The sequence below is a fragment of the Ursus americanus genome, chromosome 26, assembly GCF_024610735.1.
Source record: "Ursus americanus isolate L20-20 chromosome 26, mUrsAme1.1.p, whole genome shotgun sequence".
In the NCBI taxonomy this organism is placed as follows: domain Eukaryota; kingdom Metazoa; phylum Chordata; class Mammalia; order Carnivora; family Ursidae; genus Ursus; species Ursus americanus.
In genome coordinates, this window is record NC_142152.1 from 5,720,546 (window position 1) to 5,737,874 (window position 17,329).

Genomic DNA, 17,329 nt, shown 5'->3' on the forward strand with positions numbered 1-17,329 from the left:
TTAACTTACCGTGAAAGGCAAGGAGCAGACCGCAAAGGTGATGGTCATAATAGCCAGGAGAATGAGGTGGTCCGTTTCCTCCGCCATGGACACCCTTTCCCCTCTCCTGCGGACCCCAGGGCCGTCCCGGCAGCTACCCAGTGACGGTCCGCAGCGACTTCTCCTGCTCCGACGGTGCATGCGGATGAGGTTGAGGATGACACTGAGGTTGCAGGCGAGCACCGCGAGGATGAGGAAGAGCAGCACGGTGGCGTACAGCCGCAGGTACGTGGTCTTGTCATGCTTGATGAAGCACCACGTCCCGGGGCAGTACTGGGCGTACTGCCTGGGGTCTCGCAACGGCAGGGAGCAAAAGAGCAGAGAGACCGTGTAGATGGTGGGCAGCACGGCCAAGCCGCCTCGGCGCGTGACCCAGCGCTGGTAGAAGTAGGGGTGCCCGATGGCTAGGTAGCGCTCCAGGGCCATGGCGAAGAGCATGAGCATCGTGGCCAGGCTGAAGAAGGTCATGGCGAAGGCGAAGTAGGTGCACACACGGCCCTCGGGCGCCAGTGCCACCAGGGTCTGGTTCCGAGCGTACGAAGCCAGCACCACCGGGCTGATGAGGCAGGTCCCGAGCAGGTCGGTGAACACCAGCTCTGTCACCAGCACGTGGAACAGGGAGATAGCGTTCCCGCGTCCTGCGCTGCGTGCCGCGTCCGCCCGCCAGCGGCGCGCCAGCAGCGCCAGCGCGATGAGGTTCCCCACTACCCCGGCCGAGAACATCACCGAGCTGATGGCCGGGCTTTCCCCGGAGGGGAGCCACTGCGAGAGCGTGCAGTTCTCCGACGAGGAATCGCTGGAGGTATTGCCCATGGTGGAGTGCGGGGAGGAGAGAGGCGCCCTCCTCTCCCGGCTGGGCCCTAGGAGGAGGAGGGTCTGAGAGCAGGAGGGCTCCGAGAAGCTGAAGGAAAGGGGGAGGGACCCAAGTCCAGAGCCCCCTTCCGGCCCCCAGCGCGCCCAGGGCAGGCTCGGCCCCAGGGCTCGCGTTGCTCTCGGAGAGGCCACCACTATGCCGCCGCATCCGGGCGGCGCGCGAGGCTCCTCGGCGGGTCCGCACCCGCCTCAGCCGGGAGCCCGCACCCGGGGGGCAGCCGCCGCCGCTTCCGCACCCGCCTGGGGACGGCCGCAGACGCCGTGTCACGGCGCCCGGGGCTAGCGCCCGCCAGCTGCCAAGACGTGGAACGCGCGTCACACCCGTGGGGGCACCGCGAGTCCCTCAGCCGGGAGGGCGAGCAGAGGGGGCCGCAGCGTCAGCCCCGCGCGGCGCTGGGCGGGAGCGGCGTCCCGGGCTCCGTTCCCTCGGGGTTGGGTGCTGGGAGCCGCACGGCCGCTGACCTTGGCCAGGAGGCGTTTCGCTCCGCAGAGGGCCGGGAGAGAGTGCGGGCACTTGTGGGTGTGCGCAGAATTCACAGCAGGCAACAACGGGAAAGCAAAGGGACTCACCGAACAATAAAGTTGGAAGGACCCAGTCCCGGGAGATGTGTGCAAGATGGGAACAACAGGCACCAAAGACCGCTTGCAGTAGGACCAATCTGTTCTTTTTCTTATTCTTTTGCATTCTCAGGAAGATAAACTAAGAGGGCGGGACCAAAATTAGGAGGAAGTGAAAAGCTCGCTGGTTGTCCGAGGAACCAAACCGCGCGCCCCGCCGAGCTGCCTGTTGCACTGTTGCTTTGATTCGGTGGCCAGCATTTCGCCTTTTCCTATGTCAACACCATAACGGATAACCACTTGTTTAAGCAAGCAAGAAAAGAAAGAAATGTTCCTTGTGTGTAAAATTGTTTGTGAACACAGCTTGAAATCATTGCACATTGTTCTCTAGTCAAGCACAGCCTTGAAAGAAAACCTGCTTCAGGATTAATTTTTTCACGTTAACGGTGCAGAGCACATCTGGAAAGACCCATTCCTGGTAAAGCTTATTAGTAAGTGGCCAGTTTTAGAAACTACAACTGACAAAAGTGGTTGTCTACAACATCCCTTGTCACAATTGCAGACTCCTGAAAATGGGCCGGTGTTTAAAACTGTTTAAACAAACAAAATCCAGTTTGACAGACAAAGGGGGGTAATTATATTCTGTAAGGAAGGTCATATTCACTTGGGAAGGAGGAAGGACTGGGAGATGGAAGGACCTGCACAGGAAACAGGCAAGGGGTAAAAGCCATCATGGTGAAACAAAGAAAAAATTAGCTGCTTAAGAACATATCTTACAACAACCTGCTTGCTCTCCATGAATATTTTAGCTCTGGCCTGGGGATTGGAATGGAGATGGGGCCCTCAACAGGGCAAGTTCAAAGGGAGTCTATTTTTCTCAAATAAGAAGTTCAGCAGTCATAGAGAGGTGAGTCTCCCAGGACCCAGTCTCTTTCTGTTCTCTAGCCCTTCATCCCTAGCATGCTGGCTTTCTGTCTACATGTTCTTCCCCATGTAGTCACCAGTCGCTCCCTAGATCAGTCAGGATGCAACCAGAGAAATAGAACCGTTGTGATGAAGAATGAGAGATTTATTATTAGGCACGAGACCTGTGCTGTTCAATATGGTAGCCACTAGCCACATGTGGCAATTTAAATTTAAATGAGTTAAAATTAGCAATGTAGTTTCTCAGTTGCACTAGGTACATTTCAAGTGCTCAGTAGCCATATGCATATGATTAGTGGCTTTCATATTGGGCAGTTCATATACAAAACACTTCGATCATCACAGAAGTTCTATTGGAAAGTGATTCATTAGACCCTACATGATTGTGGGAGCTCCTGGAGAAGTCCATGCAAAGCTGTTTGCTGTCTTTGGTTCTAGTGTTGACTGAACCTGAAGTCACCATAGGTCAGACAGAATGGTGGTCAGGGTAGAAAGCTGGTTGTGGATAAAAGCAAGTACAGGCTTGGAACCTACAGGGATAAACTGGAATTCATGAACAACTAGAATCTTCAAAGACAGGCTGGATTTGTATATGTCTCTTACTACCTCTGACCTTGATAATGCAGGTATACTGTGGGAGAAGCTGCCACCCTTCATGGGGCTACACATGCCCTTGGCTTAGGATGCAGAGAAGCTGAAGGAGGAGATCTGATGGCCGCTGGATTCTGTGTGCTGCCCTGCCTCATACCAGTGAGGCAAGCTGGCAGATCGGTGACAATGTACTAGAGTTATCACCATGCCTGGAGCCCTGCATTGTCCTTCAGAGCATGAAGACCATGGCTGCTGCTTCATTGTTGCCTTCTCTATCTCATGCAACACTTCTCTTGTGGCTAATGTTAACCTTGAAACCATGCAGGATTCTGAAGAACAGATACTGCTCAGCTGGGTCGATTCAGTATAAAGTTACCACACTGCCCCACAGTCCAGGCATTAAGTCTGCACTGAAAGCAGAGGGTGAGAAAGAGGCAGCCTCTGTGAGCTTGCTCTCTCTTGTGCCTGTTTCTTTCATCAGAAAAGCTGGTTTTCCAGAAGTACCCCGATAGCCCTCCCTTCATGTCTCATTTGCCAGAATTTGGTAAAATGGCCACTCCCTAGCACCAAAGGAGGCTGAGAAAGGGGGGCTATTGAACATTTCCGGCTTCTTCCAGAGCAGAGGCAGGCCGGGAGAAGGGGCTGGGAGTGGCACTGGGTTGGTGAGCCGACAGTGTCTGCTGCAGATCTGCACAGTGGGTTTGCCACGACCCCGTTCTTACAGCCAGAAACGAAGTGCAAGAACACCCATTCCAAGTCCTTCATTCGCAGGTTGATGAAACTGACGCACAGAAAAGTTGAGTATCTTACCCAAGGATATACAAATTTAGTGCAAAGCTAGCAGTATGGAAGCTAGACCATCTCATTTACATTACAGATCTCTGCATATTGCACACACTGTCCATTTAAAGGCAAAAAGGAGCACTTGGCACAATACCCATCCTTGATACTGCATTAGAGCTCACTGACAAATCACTCAACATAATTTGGATGTTACTTTTTGCCTGACGTATTGATAAAGTTTGAAAAGATTATGCGTATCCAATATGACCAAAGAGAGAGAGAAAGGGGCAAGTGTGAGTGTGGGTACAACTTTCCTGGTAAGAATGGTTTATTAATTATCACAAATTCTGAATATGCTTCAGCCCAGAAATAATGTTATAGAAATGTACTGCCTCAAGGGGACATAATCTGACAAATACACAAAGTTGTCAGGTACACACACACAGCAGGAAGAATGTTCATTATTGCAAGAATCTAGAACTAAATGTCCTTCCATAGAGGACTGGTTTAATAAGTTTTGGTACACCCATGTAAGGGAATATAGAGTCATTAAAAAGGATGACATGTAACTGTATTTCTTGATAATAATCTTTACCACATATTGAGTTAAAAGCATGTATGTTGTTTCATTCATATAAAATTGTATGCATAAATATTTGCTTAGAGCAGTATCTAGAAGGATGGTCAGCAAAATGTGAGTAGTAATTTCTCTGGGTAGTACTTTCTTCTTTATGGCTGTCTGTTTTGGCTGATTTTTCTATAAATATGTATTACCTTTGCATTAGGAAATTCAAGGAAGCTGCTTTTTGTTTAGAAAAAACGGTTAATCATTGGAGGAGACTGTCTTTTCTGCTTGTCAGAAAGCAGGGAGTTAGATGCTAATGTTTTAAATCCTTTCCAGTTCTACCGTTTAGCAAGTGGGCCAGTTGTTTGAGACTGAAGAAGATTGGAGATATCCTTATATTTCCCTAAGGGTTCTGCAACTGTCCTTATTTGAAGATTGGAAATCATCATGTATTTTGCACCATGTCTAATGAGATGATGCCCTGCCCTACGTCAAGTGACTGCTTTTGACATTTGATTTTTGTCAATCCCTTAACCCAATTCTGATACTACCATTGCCAGGAAGTCTCTCTCTCATAAAGGTGGAAACAAAATTAAAGAAAAAAAAAAAAACCCAAAATGCAGTCAATAAAAGCCAATTTTGAGACAGGTTAAAAAAATTAAGGATAATTGTGAGTGGGTAGGTACAGAATCTTAGTAGAGAAATAGAAATTATAAAAAAGAACTGAATGAAAATTCTAGAACTAAAATTTATAGCAGCTTGGAGTTGGCAGAACAAAGAGTGAACTTAAGGACTAATCACATCTGGTCACCTTTCTTTCCTTGTCATCATTACTTTTGTGCTCATTGGAAATATTCTCACTCTTCCCACATCATGTGAGTCTTGCTCTGTTTTTACCCAAGAAGTGAAGCATGGGTTTTCTGTTCTCTCAGATCCCTCAAACCTCTCTGAGATCTGGGGTGCAGAGCCCACATTACCTAGGAAACTCCTGTGTTAACATTTAAGCTCTCTTGTTCTCTTGAACTTCACCTTCCCTACTTTACAGCCTGTGGACCCAGCTGGGGAAGAAGTGGGACAACTTTGCTCTTTCTCGTCTCTTCGGACCTAGGTCTCCTCTATGCCTAGTCTTTCAAAAGTCCTATGCCAAACATTGACACCTGTGTTCTGTTCCGTTGTCTTTTCCCTGAGGCAGTCAACAGCACACCCCAGCTGCTGCTAAAACTAGGGAAAAGGCTGGACTATCAGCAAGCACTGGGCAACAAAATACGTAGGTTAATATGTCAAATTATAACGTTTGCCTTCACGTAGGTGTGTGTATATCCAAGGCTTGATGGGACTTATTACAACCTCATAGGATTGTTTGAGAAACAATTTGATAAAGTCTTTGCAAAACCTGAGTCAATAAAAAGTGCTTTACAAACGGATATAGGAGTACAATAGTTCTCTTGTCCTTAGACGGCAAATATCAGAACCGCTTATTAGCACCAGGAGTTAGATCAAATGAGTTACTCCAATAATGTCAGGAAGGCCAATTGTCTATGATTCTAATTTCCTTTTTAAGATTGATACAGAACAAAGAATCCAATATAGTCATGAAAATTCTCTTTACTTAGAAAGGTTTGCTTCCAAGGACAAGACCAACTATAGGGCCGAAAAGTACATATAACACAAAAATCAGGCTATATTTATTCAAGTGTTTGTATAAAGTAACAACTCATTACAGAAATTTTTCCAGGGGCGCCTGGGTGGCACAGTTATTAAGCGTCTGCCTTCGGCTCAGGGCGTGATCCCAGGGTTCTGGGATCGAATCCCACATCAGGCTCCTCTGCTGGGAGCCTGCTTCTTCCTCTCCCACTCCCCTTGCTTGTGTTCCCTCTCTTGCTGGCTGTCTCTCTCTGTCAAATAAATAAATAAAATCTTAAAAAAAAAAAGAAATTTTTCCAAAATTAGAAGAAAAAAGCCACCCATGAATGTGTGTCCATAAAAAATGACCACTCGTAACATCTTGATGTGTTTCTTTCAATTTTTCTTCTATGCATTTTTTTGTTTTCACTGTTGTTATATTATTTGTAAATTTTTCTATACTGTTTTTTAAAAAACTTAAAAGCATATTGAATAGCTTATATTGCAATATGCATTAAAGGCCTAAAAATGTTCATGCTCTGAGATCCAGAAATTGTACTTCTAGAAATCTGTAGTCCATTTATTTATTCACCCAACAATTTAAGGCATATATTTACTGAGGCAGCAGAGTATAGTTCGAAGAGCAAGGGTTCTAGAGTCAGATTGCTTTGTTTTTTTTAAGTTTTTATTTAAATTCCAGTTAGTTAACATACGGTGTTATATTAGTTTCAGGTGCACTATAGTGATTCGACATCTTCCATATGTCATGCGGTTCTCATCACAGAGAGTGCCCTCCTCGAGGCCCATCACCTATTTCACCCCTCCCCCGCTGTGACCATCAGTTTGCTCTCCGCAGTTAAGAGTTTTGTTTCTTGGTTTGTCTCTCTCTACCCCCTCTCTGCTTGTTTGTTTCTTAAATTCCACATATGCATGAAATCATATGGTATTTGTCTTTGTCTAACTTCACTTATCATTATACCGTCTAGATCTATTCGTGTCATCACTGCAAATAGCAAGATTTTATTCTTTTTTAAACATTTCATTCTTTTTTATGGCTGAATAATATTCCTGTGTGTGTGTGTGTGTTTGTATGTGCGTATGTACACCACCTCTTCATTATCCGTTCATTAATCGATGGACATCGGGGCTCTTTCCATAGTTTGACCATTGTAGATAATGCTTCTATAAACATAGGGTGCATGTATTCCTTTGAATTAGTATTTTTGTATTTTTTGGATAAGTACCTAGTAGTGCAATTGCTGGTCCATAGGGTAATTTTATTTTTAAATTTTTGAGGAATATCATACTGTTTTCCAGAATGGCTGCACCAGTTTGCATTCCCACCAACAGTGCAAGAGGGGTACCCTTTCTCCACATCCTCGCCAACACCTGTTGTTTCCTGTGTAGTTAATTTTAGCCAATCTGACATGTGGGAGGTGATATCTCACTCTAGTTTGAATTTGTATTCCCCTGATGGTGAGTGATGTTGAGCATCTTTTCATGTGTCTGTCCGCCATCTGGATGTCTTCTTTGGAAAAATATTTATTCACGTCTTCTGCCTATTTCTTAACTGGATTATTTGTTTTTTGGGTGTTGAATTTGTTAAGTTCTTTGTAGATTTTGGATCCTAACCCTTTATCAGATATGTCATTTGCAAATATCTTCTCCCATTCCAAAGGCTGCCTTTTAGTTTTGTTGATTGTTTCCATGGTTGTGCAGAAACTTTTTATCTTGATGAAGTCCCAATAGTTCATTTTTGCTTTTCTTTCCCTTGCCTCGGGAGACTTATCTAGTAGGAAGTTGCTATGGCTGATGCCAAAGATGTTAGTGCCTGTGTTCTCCTCTAGGATTTTGATGGTTTTCTGACTTACATTTAGGTCTTTTGTCCATTTTGAATTTATTTTTGTGGTATAAGAAAGTGACCCAGTTTCATTCTTCTGCATGTTGTTGTCCAGTTTCCCCAACACCATTTGTTGAAGAGACTGTTGTTGTTGTTGTTGTTGTTGTTGTTGTTGTGTTTTTTTCCCATTAGATATTCTTTCCTGCTTTGTCAAAGATTAGTTGACCAAAAAGTTATGGGTCCATTTTTGGGTTTTCTATTCTGTTCCATTGATTGATGTGTCTGTTTTTGTGCCAGTACCATACTGTCCTGATGACAACAGCTTTGTCATATAGCTTGATGTCTGGAATTGTGATGCCTCCAGCATTGTTTTTCTTTTTCAGGATTGCTTTGGCTATTTGGGGTCTTTTGTGGTTCCATACACATTTTAGGTTTGTTTGTTTTAGCTCTGTGATAAATGCTGGTGGTACTTTGATAGGGATTGTATTAAATGTGTAGATTGCTTTGGATAGTGTAGTCATTTTAACAATATTTGTTCTTCAAATACATGAGCTGGAATGTTTTACCATTTCTTTGTGTCCTCTTAAATTTCCTTCATGAGTATTCTATAGTTTTCAGAGTACAGATCTTTTACCTCTCTGGTTAGGTTTATTTCTAGGTGTCTTACAGTTTTTGGTACAATTGTGAATGGGATGAATTCCTTGATTTCTTTTTCTATTGCTTCATTATTGGTATATAGAAATGCAACAGATTTTTGTACATTGATTTTATATCTTGCAACTTTTTGAATTCATATATTCCTTCTAGTAAGTTTTTGGTGGAGTCTTTTGGGTTTTCTACATGGAGTATCATGTTATCTGCAAATAATGAAAGTTTAACTTCTTCCTTGCCAGTTTGGATGCCTTTTATTTCTTTTTGCTGTCTAATTGCTGAGGGAAGAATTCTAGTGTTATGTTAAATAGTAATAATGAAGTGGACATCCCCGTCTTGTTCCTGACCATAAAGGAAAAGCTCTGTTTTTCCCCACTGAGGATGATATTAGCTGTGGGTCTTTTGTATATGACCTTATAATATTGCGATATGTTCTATCTATCCCTTCTTTATTGTGTTTTTTTTTTTTAGCAAGACTTGATGCTGTATTTTGTCAAATGCTTTTCTGCATCAATTGAATGGATCATAAAGTTCTTATCCTTTCTTTTATTGATGTGATGTATCACATTAATTGATTTGTGAATACTGAACCACCCCTGCAGCCCAGGAATAAATCCCACTTGATCATGATGAATAATTCTTTAAATGTACTGCTGGATTAAATTTTCTAGTATCTTGTTGAGAATATTTACATTCATGTTCATCAGAGATATTGGCCTATAATTCTCCTTTTTAGTGGGGTCTTTGTTTGGTTTTGGAATTAAGGTAATGCTAGCCTCATAGAGGAGTTTGGAAACTATCCTCCCATTTCTATTTTTTGGAAACAATTTGAGAAGAATAGGTATTAACTCCTCTTTAAATGTCTGATAGAATTCCCCTGGGAAGCCATCTGGCCCTGGACTTTTGTTTGTTGAGAGATTTCTGCTTACTAACTCAATTTCTTTGCTGGTTATGGGTCTGATCAAATTTTCTATTTCTTCCAGTTTCAGTTTTTGGTAGTTTGTATGTTTCTATGAATTTGTCCATTTCTTCCAGATTGCCCATTTTGTTGGCATATATTTTTTCATAATATTCTCATGGTTATTTGTAATTTTCTGTGGTGTTGGTTATGATCTCTCCTCTTTCATTCATGATTTTATTTATTTTGGTCCTTTCACTTTCCTTTGTGATAAGTCTGGCTAGGGGTTTATAAATTTTATTCTTTCAAAGAACCAACTCTTCACTTCCTTAATCTGTTCTGGCTTTTTTTTGTTTGTTTATTTGTTCCTATATCGTTTATTTATGCTTTACTCTTTATTATTTTTCTTCTGCTGCTGGCTTCAGGCTTCATTTGCCATTCCTTCTCTCCTTTAGGTATAAGGTTAGGTTTTGTATTTGAGACTTTTCTTGCTTCTTGAGGTAGGCCAGTATTGTAATACACTTCCCTCTTAGGACTGCCTCTGCTGTATCCTGAAGGTTTTGGACCATTGTGTTTTCATTTTACTTGTTTCCATGTACTTCTTTAGTTCTTCTTTAATTTCCGGATTAACCTATTCATTCTTTAGTAGGATGTTTTTTAACCTACATGTATTTGAGTTCTTTCCACCTTTTTCTTGTGGTTGACTTCAAGTTTCAATCTTGTGGTCTGAAAATATGCATGGTATGATCTCTATCTTTTTGTTCTTGTTGAGGCCTGATTTGTGACCTAGTATGTGATCTATTCTGGAGAATGTCCCATGTGCACTCAAAAAGAATGTGTATCCTGCTGCTTTAGGATGAAATGTTCTGAATATATCCATTAAGTCCATCTGGTCAGTGTATCATTCAAAGGCATTGTTTCCTTATTGATTTTCTGCTTAGATGATCCGTCCACTGTTGTAAGTGGGGTGTTAAAGTCCCCTACTATGACTGTATTATTATCAATGAGTTTCTTTATGTTATAGTTTTATATATTTGGGTGCTCCCAAGTAGGGGGCATAAATATTTACAATTGTTAGATCTCCTTGATGGATAGACCCCTTTACTATGATATAATGCCCTTCCTCATCTCTTGTTACAGTCCTTGTTATAAAATCTAGATTGTCTGATATAAGTGTGGCTACTCTGGATTTCTTGGGATGTCCATTAGCATGATAGATGGCTCTCCATCCCTTCACTTTCATTCTGCAGGTGTCATTAGGTCTAATATGAGTCTCTTGTAAGCAGCACATAGATGGGTCTCTTTTTATCCAACTGATACCTTATGTCTTTTTTTAAATGAAAATCTTCCATTTTTAAGGAAAGTATGCCTTTCTCTTTTTTTAAAAGATATTTATTTATTTATTTATTTATTTATTTATTTATTTATTTAAGTGTGTGTGTGAGAGAGAGAGAGAGAGAGAGAGAGAGAGAGAGAGCACGCGCAGAGGGAGGAACAGAGGGGGAGGGAGAGAGATAAGCAGCTGCTGCACTGAGTGCAGAGCCCAATGGGGGGCTTGATCCCATGACCTTGAGGTCAAAACCTAAGCCAAAATCAAGATTTGGATGCTTAACTGACTGAGTCACCCAGGTGCCCCACCCTATGTCTTTTGATTGGACCATTTAGTCCATTTACATTCAGGGTGATTATTGATAGATACGAATTTAGTGTCACTGTGTTACCTGTAAAGTTGGTGGTTCTGGTGATGTTCTCTGTTCCTTTGTAGTCTTTGTTGCTTTTGGTCTTTTTTTCTCCATTCAAAGAGTTTCCTTTAATATTTCTTGCAGGGCTTGTTCAGTTTTTGTTTGTCTGGGAAACGCTTTATGTCTCCTTTTATTCTGAATGACAGTGTTGCTGGATAAAGTATTCTTGGGTGCATATTTTTCCCATTCAGCACTTTGAATATATCTCAATGTTCTCTTCTGGCCTGCAAAGTTTCTGTGTACAGATCCGCTGCAAACCTGATCTGTCTTCCCTTGTAGGCTAAGGACTTTTTTTCTTTACCCCTTGCTGCTCTCAGGATTCTTTCCTTGTTTACGTAGTTTGTGAATTTGACTACGATATGTCCTGGTGGTCACCAGCTTTTGTTGAATTTAATGGGAGGTCTCTGTGCTTCTTGGAGTTCGAGCTCTGTGTCCTTCTCCAGATTAGGGAACTTTTCAGCTATAATTTGCTCAAATAAGCCTTCTGCCCCCCTTTCTCTCTCTTCATCTTCTGGGATTCCTATGGTATAAATGTTATCACATTTTAAGAAGTTTCCGAGTTCCCTAAGTCCACCTTTGTGATCCAATACCTTTCTTTCTTTCCTCTTTCCAGCTGTTAGTCTCCATAATTTTTATTTTCTGTATCACTGATTTGTTCCTCTTCTTCATCCATCTTCATTGTTATGGCATCCATTCAGGTTTGCATCTTGGTTACAGCATTTTTCATTTCAGCCTGACTAGATTTTAGTTCTTCTATATCTGTAGTACAGTATTCTCTAATGTCTTCTATGCATTTTTCAAGCCCAGCCAGTATCCTTATAATTGTTGTTTTAAATTCCAGTTCAGATATCTTACTTATATCTGTGTTGATTAAATCCCTGGCCATTACTTCTGCTTCCTATTCTTTCTTTTGGGGTGAATTCCTCCATCTCGTTATTTTGTCCAGAAAAAAAAAAGGAAAAAAAAAAAAAAAGGTGCCAGATCCTAAGTGTGTTGGTCTGCTTGTTAAAAGAAGCTAGATCCAAAAAATAAAAGTAAAGATAGATAGATAGATAGATAGATATGTATATGTTAAAAAAATAAAAATTAAATTTTAAAAATTAAAAAATAAAAATAAAAATAAAAAGGAAGCTAGATCCTATTTCCCCTAGAGCTGAAGCTTTGCAGCACTCTATGATCAGTAGACTTGCTCTAAGTGAGGGGCTTGGTGTAAGTGGTTCTGGTCTGCACTTGGTGGTGCTGTTTAGCTCACTGAAGTACGTCAGTGCTGATGGGCAGGGGGCAAAATGGTGTCACTCCAACTTCTCTGAGAAGAAAACTGGCATCTTCCACTCTTCAGGAAGCCCTCACAGAAGAGCAAACAATCTCCCCTCTTATGTCTCTGGCTTCCATCAGGTTCCCACCTTCACCCTGGGTCTGAGCTGTCAGCCTGCCAGGCAGCACAGTACTCCTGTGTTTTATCTCAGGTGCTTGGCTGGGTTTCTAAGCTCCAAATTTTAGGGACTCATGTGGTGAGGTCATGTGCTGATCCTCTGGGGTAGGGTCTTACCGCACTCTTGCCATTTGCTGGCCTGTCCCAGGAAAGTGGTTGCACAACCTCCCAGTGGTTCAGAGGTTATGGCAAAGCAGAGCAGAAAGGCAGCACCAAGATTCACTGCCCTCAGCCAGCATCCTCACTACTATGACTGGGAATAGTGCAGCATGTTGGTGTCATCCATTCTTTTTGTCCCCAGACAGGCCTTGTCACTGCTCCCAAATGCACTCCAAGCAGGGGAACCATTTCTCCCCATGGGAACCAGGGGATCCTCAGACCACACTGTCTGCTCCTGGGTCTCTACCCTCCTTCCCCATAAGAGCATCACTAATCCAGGCACAACCTAGGAGCGATGGACTTCTAAAACTTCAGATTTTATATTCCGCTGCTTAGGATACCTTATGGTAGTCTCCATAAGCAGGCTCCCTCCACACCGCAGCCCCTCCAGCTCTTATCTCCCCCAAATTAATTCTCCATAGCTCCTACTTTCCATGATTGTACTTATAGGCTTGCAGTTTTATTCTCTCAGTCCTCAGATTGATTTGTTTGGTGTTCAGAATGATTTGATATTTATCTAGCTATGTTCGAGGGATGAAGCAAGCTTAGGGTCCCCCTACTCCTCCACCATCTTAACACCTCCTATTTTCTTTAAGATTAAAACAAAAAGAATTACCCATAGAAAATTCTACTCCTTGATCATGCTATCATTCTTTGAGTCCTGCCACTGCCAGAAAATAGTGTTACTTGACATAGTTTTAAAAAGAAGTGAAAAAATGAGTTAGCTTATGCCCTAGAGGTCTGGTCACTTCTATTTCTGTTACCTGTGCCCAAAACCCAATACGTAGTATCACAAGCCATGAAATATCAACTCTTCACTATCCCTTCTCCTGAGTTTCTACCTTTTCTTTCCTGCAGTGTCCTCACATCAAATCCAAGAGAAGTAGGAGGGAGAAAAATATGGACTCAAGTAGGATAGCAGATGAAAATGTGATTCATTTTTATTATGTGGGGACATATAGACATAGCCTATGATTTGACATTAAATAATGTTGTCACGGGGTGCCTAGGTGGCTCAGTCAGTTAAGCATCTGCCTTCAGCTCAGGTCATGATCCCAGGAACCTAGGATTGAGTCCCACGTCAGGCTCCCTGCTCAGCAGGGAGTATGCTTCTTCCTCTACCCCGTCCCCCTGCTTGTGTTCTCTCTTTCACTAGCTCTCTCTCTCTCTCTAATAAATAAACAAACAAACAAACAAATAAATAGGTAAATAAAATCTTTAAAAAATAAATACTTTTGTCACATAGGGTGTGTTTTAGTGATAATTGTGCGTTAAAGGAAATTTTGCAAGATCACTGCTGATTTCTGTTTTCTCTTTTCCATAGCCCTTATTGACTATAATATATCACACAACTTTGTTATCCACTGGTTTTTGCTTGTTAAGTGCCTCCTTCTGGTAGAATATCAATTCCTAGAGGGTAGGGATCTTTGTCTCTTTACTTCATTGGTGTGTCCCAAAGATTAGAACTGTGCCTGGCATATAGTAAGCACTCAATAAATATGTGTTGAATGAATAAAAAGGGCCTGGCAGGCTGGACCGGTGCTACTGAGAAGTCTAAAACAATGAGTGTAGAGAAGCAGCCACTGACTTTTATAGGAAGTACTTCACTGGTGACCTGCTAAGAACACTTTTGGTGGAGTGGTGGGGGAAAAAAACTTGACATGAGAGGAACTAGGGGAGAGAATGGGGAGAGAACTGAAGATGAGAAAGGAAAGAGCAGTGCAGACAATGAGTCTGGAGAGCTATGCGGGGCGCTGAGAAATTCAATGTTGGCTGGAGGGGTTGTGGGGTCAAGAGTTTTTCTTTAAAAATGGGTGGTAGCTTGTAGATGGAAATCACATGTAGAGAGGGAGAAAAATATGATACAAAAGAGAAAATCAGTACTTGCCAGTGCAAACCGCTTAAGAATTTGGGGAGAAGGGGGCGCCTGGGTGGCACAGCGGTTAAGCGTCTGCCTTCGGCTCAGGGCGTGATCCCGGCGTTATGGGATCGAGCCCCACATCAGGCTCTTCCGCTATGAGTCTGCTTCTTCCTCTCCCACTCCCGCTGCTTGTGTTCCCTCTCTTGCTGGCTATCTCTATCTCTGTCAAATAAATAAATAAAAAATCTTAAAAAAAAAAAGAATTTGGGGAGAAGAAGGATTTAGGGCACAAGTAGAGGCAAGTCATAAAGGGGAGCAGGCACATTTCCTCCACTGAAGCTGAATGGAATTCAGTGTGTGTGGACAGGTAGGTTGGTAGAATCAGCCGGGAGGATGAGGAAGTTGTCCAAAAAGAGAAGGTTGAGGAAGTGTTAGCAATTTCAAGTAGAAAGAATATGTAATTACCTCCTGGAGTAGGAAAGTGCATTTGTTGGGAAGGTGGTTGCTTATATTAGAATGAGCTGTGGTGAAAGTCGGCATTTGTAAAGGCATCCTTCTATACTCCCCCTCAAGCTGGATTTGCACCCATTTTTCTCCATCTCAATGAATATGCATCATTGCTCATGCAGTTGCTCAAGCCAAAAACCTGGGGTCATCCTTGGCTCTTGCCTCTCCCATGACATCTACGTGTAAATAATCACCAAAACCTGTTTGGACACTTTTCTGATCTGTCTACTTTCTTTCTCTCTGCACTTCCACGTTCTTAGATCTGGTTACCTGGTTAGACTGCAGGTTAGGAGTCTTCCTAACTGGCTTTCCAGGCTCTAGTCCTGTTCACCTTGGTTCAATTCTCCGTATTACAGCCTGAGTGGTCATTCCAAAAAGGAGATCTGAGCCTTATACTCCCCTGCCTATGTCTGGTCAGTGTCTTCTCACTGCCTCAGGATAAAGGCTAATTCTTCAACTTAGTATATGGAATCCATCCTGCCCTGGTCCTGCCTACTTCCCTGTGAAGACAAAGATAATAGAAGAAACAATAGCAATACAATTTTTAAAACTGTAAAGATAATGGACAAAAAACTACTGATGTGGCAGGCCAGAGGTAAATACTTTATATGATCATGAATTGTTGAGGTGACAATTAAAAGGTAGAAAATTGTTTACATGCAACAAAACCCAGATATATAAGAAACAGTGTTACCTAAATTAATGACAGAGAAGAACATTGGCAAAAAAATATTAAGCATACATTGAGGACTAGGATAGAGCCTGGAGGAAGAAATTTTATCTGTAAAATTTAAGTTAAAAAATATGTCAAAATGGGGAGTCCAGCCACTGCCCAAAGTTACAACAATCAGAACATCCAAAAAAAAATTATCTAGTGAACCTGATAAAATCCACATGCCTATATATAAAGATAAAAAAGAGAAAGTCAAAAGAGAACTCATAAGTCATCATTTGAGATGGCCTATGAATTGACTTATTACTTTGATAATGGGTAACTAAAGATAATTAAATATTTATCCAACTTTTCTTGTAATAAATATATCTTAGAGTAACGGAATATGAGGGAAAATTCTATTTCACAGAAGAATGCTAGTCTCAGAATGTAGAAAGAATGATAAAATCAGAAAATCATCAGTCTGTCCCCTCTATTAAAGTTATTGATTTGAACAAGGATGTTCAGCTGCTCTGAATACATTTAAGTATATGATTGCTAGGAACTAAACATATTAAGAACAAAACTAATACCACAGAGATCATTTTATTGTTGCAAGGGGTACAAAGGGTATTAATTGTTCAATAAAAGACTCAGACTCTTATCCTAACCCAGGGATTAGGGCAGCATTCAGTTAATATATTATAATAATGTATCGTGTGTAAAATATGGAATATGTTTGTATGTAATAATGTATATTAATAATGTATTTCTCTGACAGGTTGAAAATGCAACATGAAGTACAATATCATCTGTTATATATCCTAGCTAAAATAAAAACTTAAATTCATCAACTCTTTGGTTTTAACTCTCAGATTTCAATTTCAGGGCTTGAAGAACAAGCTGAATGGCATGACAAGGTGGCAAGCAGGCAAACTCAGAAAGGGGACAACTGACTGGGTCTCTTTAACAAGTAAAAGTCATTAAAAGAAAAAAGAGGGACTGCGCTAGATCCAGACACTTAAGGGACATAATGACCAGATGCAAAGCACGGCCCTGGATTGGATTGTCATTTGGACAATTGAACTATAAAGGTCATTTTGGGAACAAATCGTAGAATAATCTGGGGTAAATGTGAGACAAGATGAAAATGTATTGATGTGGCAAGTTGGAAAACTGTAAGTAAAATAAGCAGATAACAAAACAGCAGATAACAGTCTCATTTTGGTAACAGACACATACACACAAATATTTGGAAGGACATACACTAAGGTGTTAATAATGGTAATTTCTTGGTGGTAGGAATATGGTGTTATTTTAGTTTTGCTTCTAGTTTTGGGGGTGGTAACTTTCTATAATGTAAACATCTTTTTATATAATAACATTATTATTATTATTTTTTTTTTTTTTAGAAGGAGGAGGAGGAAGAAAGGCCAAAGATGGGTGAGGGAATGCGTTTGGGTGGGTGGAGAGGCACAGCACTCCATTTTGGCAAAGGGTCCACAACTGGGATGGAAGCCCAGGATCTTGGCTTTTTACGTTTTATTTTATTTTTAATTTAAATTCATTAATTAACATATAGTGTATTATTAATTTCAGAGGTAAAGTTCAGTGATTCGTCAGTCTTATAC

At 41.6% G+C, this 17,329-nt stretch overlaps 1 protein-coding gene and 1 long non-coding RNA gene across 2 annotated transcripts in view; one reads left to right on the forward strand and one right to left on the reverse strand.

The window, feature by feature from the left end:
* The window catches only part of PTGER2 (prostaglandin E receptor 2), a 31,939-nt gene extending 30,332 nt beyond the window's left edge, over positions 1 to 1,607 (reverse strand). Inside the window, 2 exon segments of the mRNA XM_045810474.2 lie at positions 10 to 899; positions 1,483 to 1,607. Coding sequence (XP_045666430.2) covers positions 10 to 899; positions 1,483 to 1,597 — 1,005 coding nt within the window. The 5' untranslated portion in view covers positions 1,598 to 1,607.
* On the forward strand, positions 181 to 17,107 carry LOC123800670 (uncharacterized). Its single transcript, XR_006781974.2, has 3 exons — positions 181 to 264; positions 1,604 to 2,377; positions 3,021 to 17,107. It is a non-coding gene; the product is annotated as an uncharacterized LOC123800670 (long non-coding RNA).
* The last annotated feature ends 222 nt before the right edge of the window (positions 17,108 to 17,329 follow it).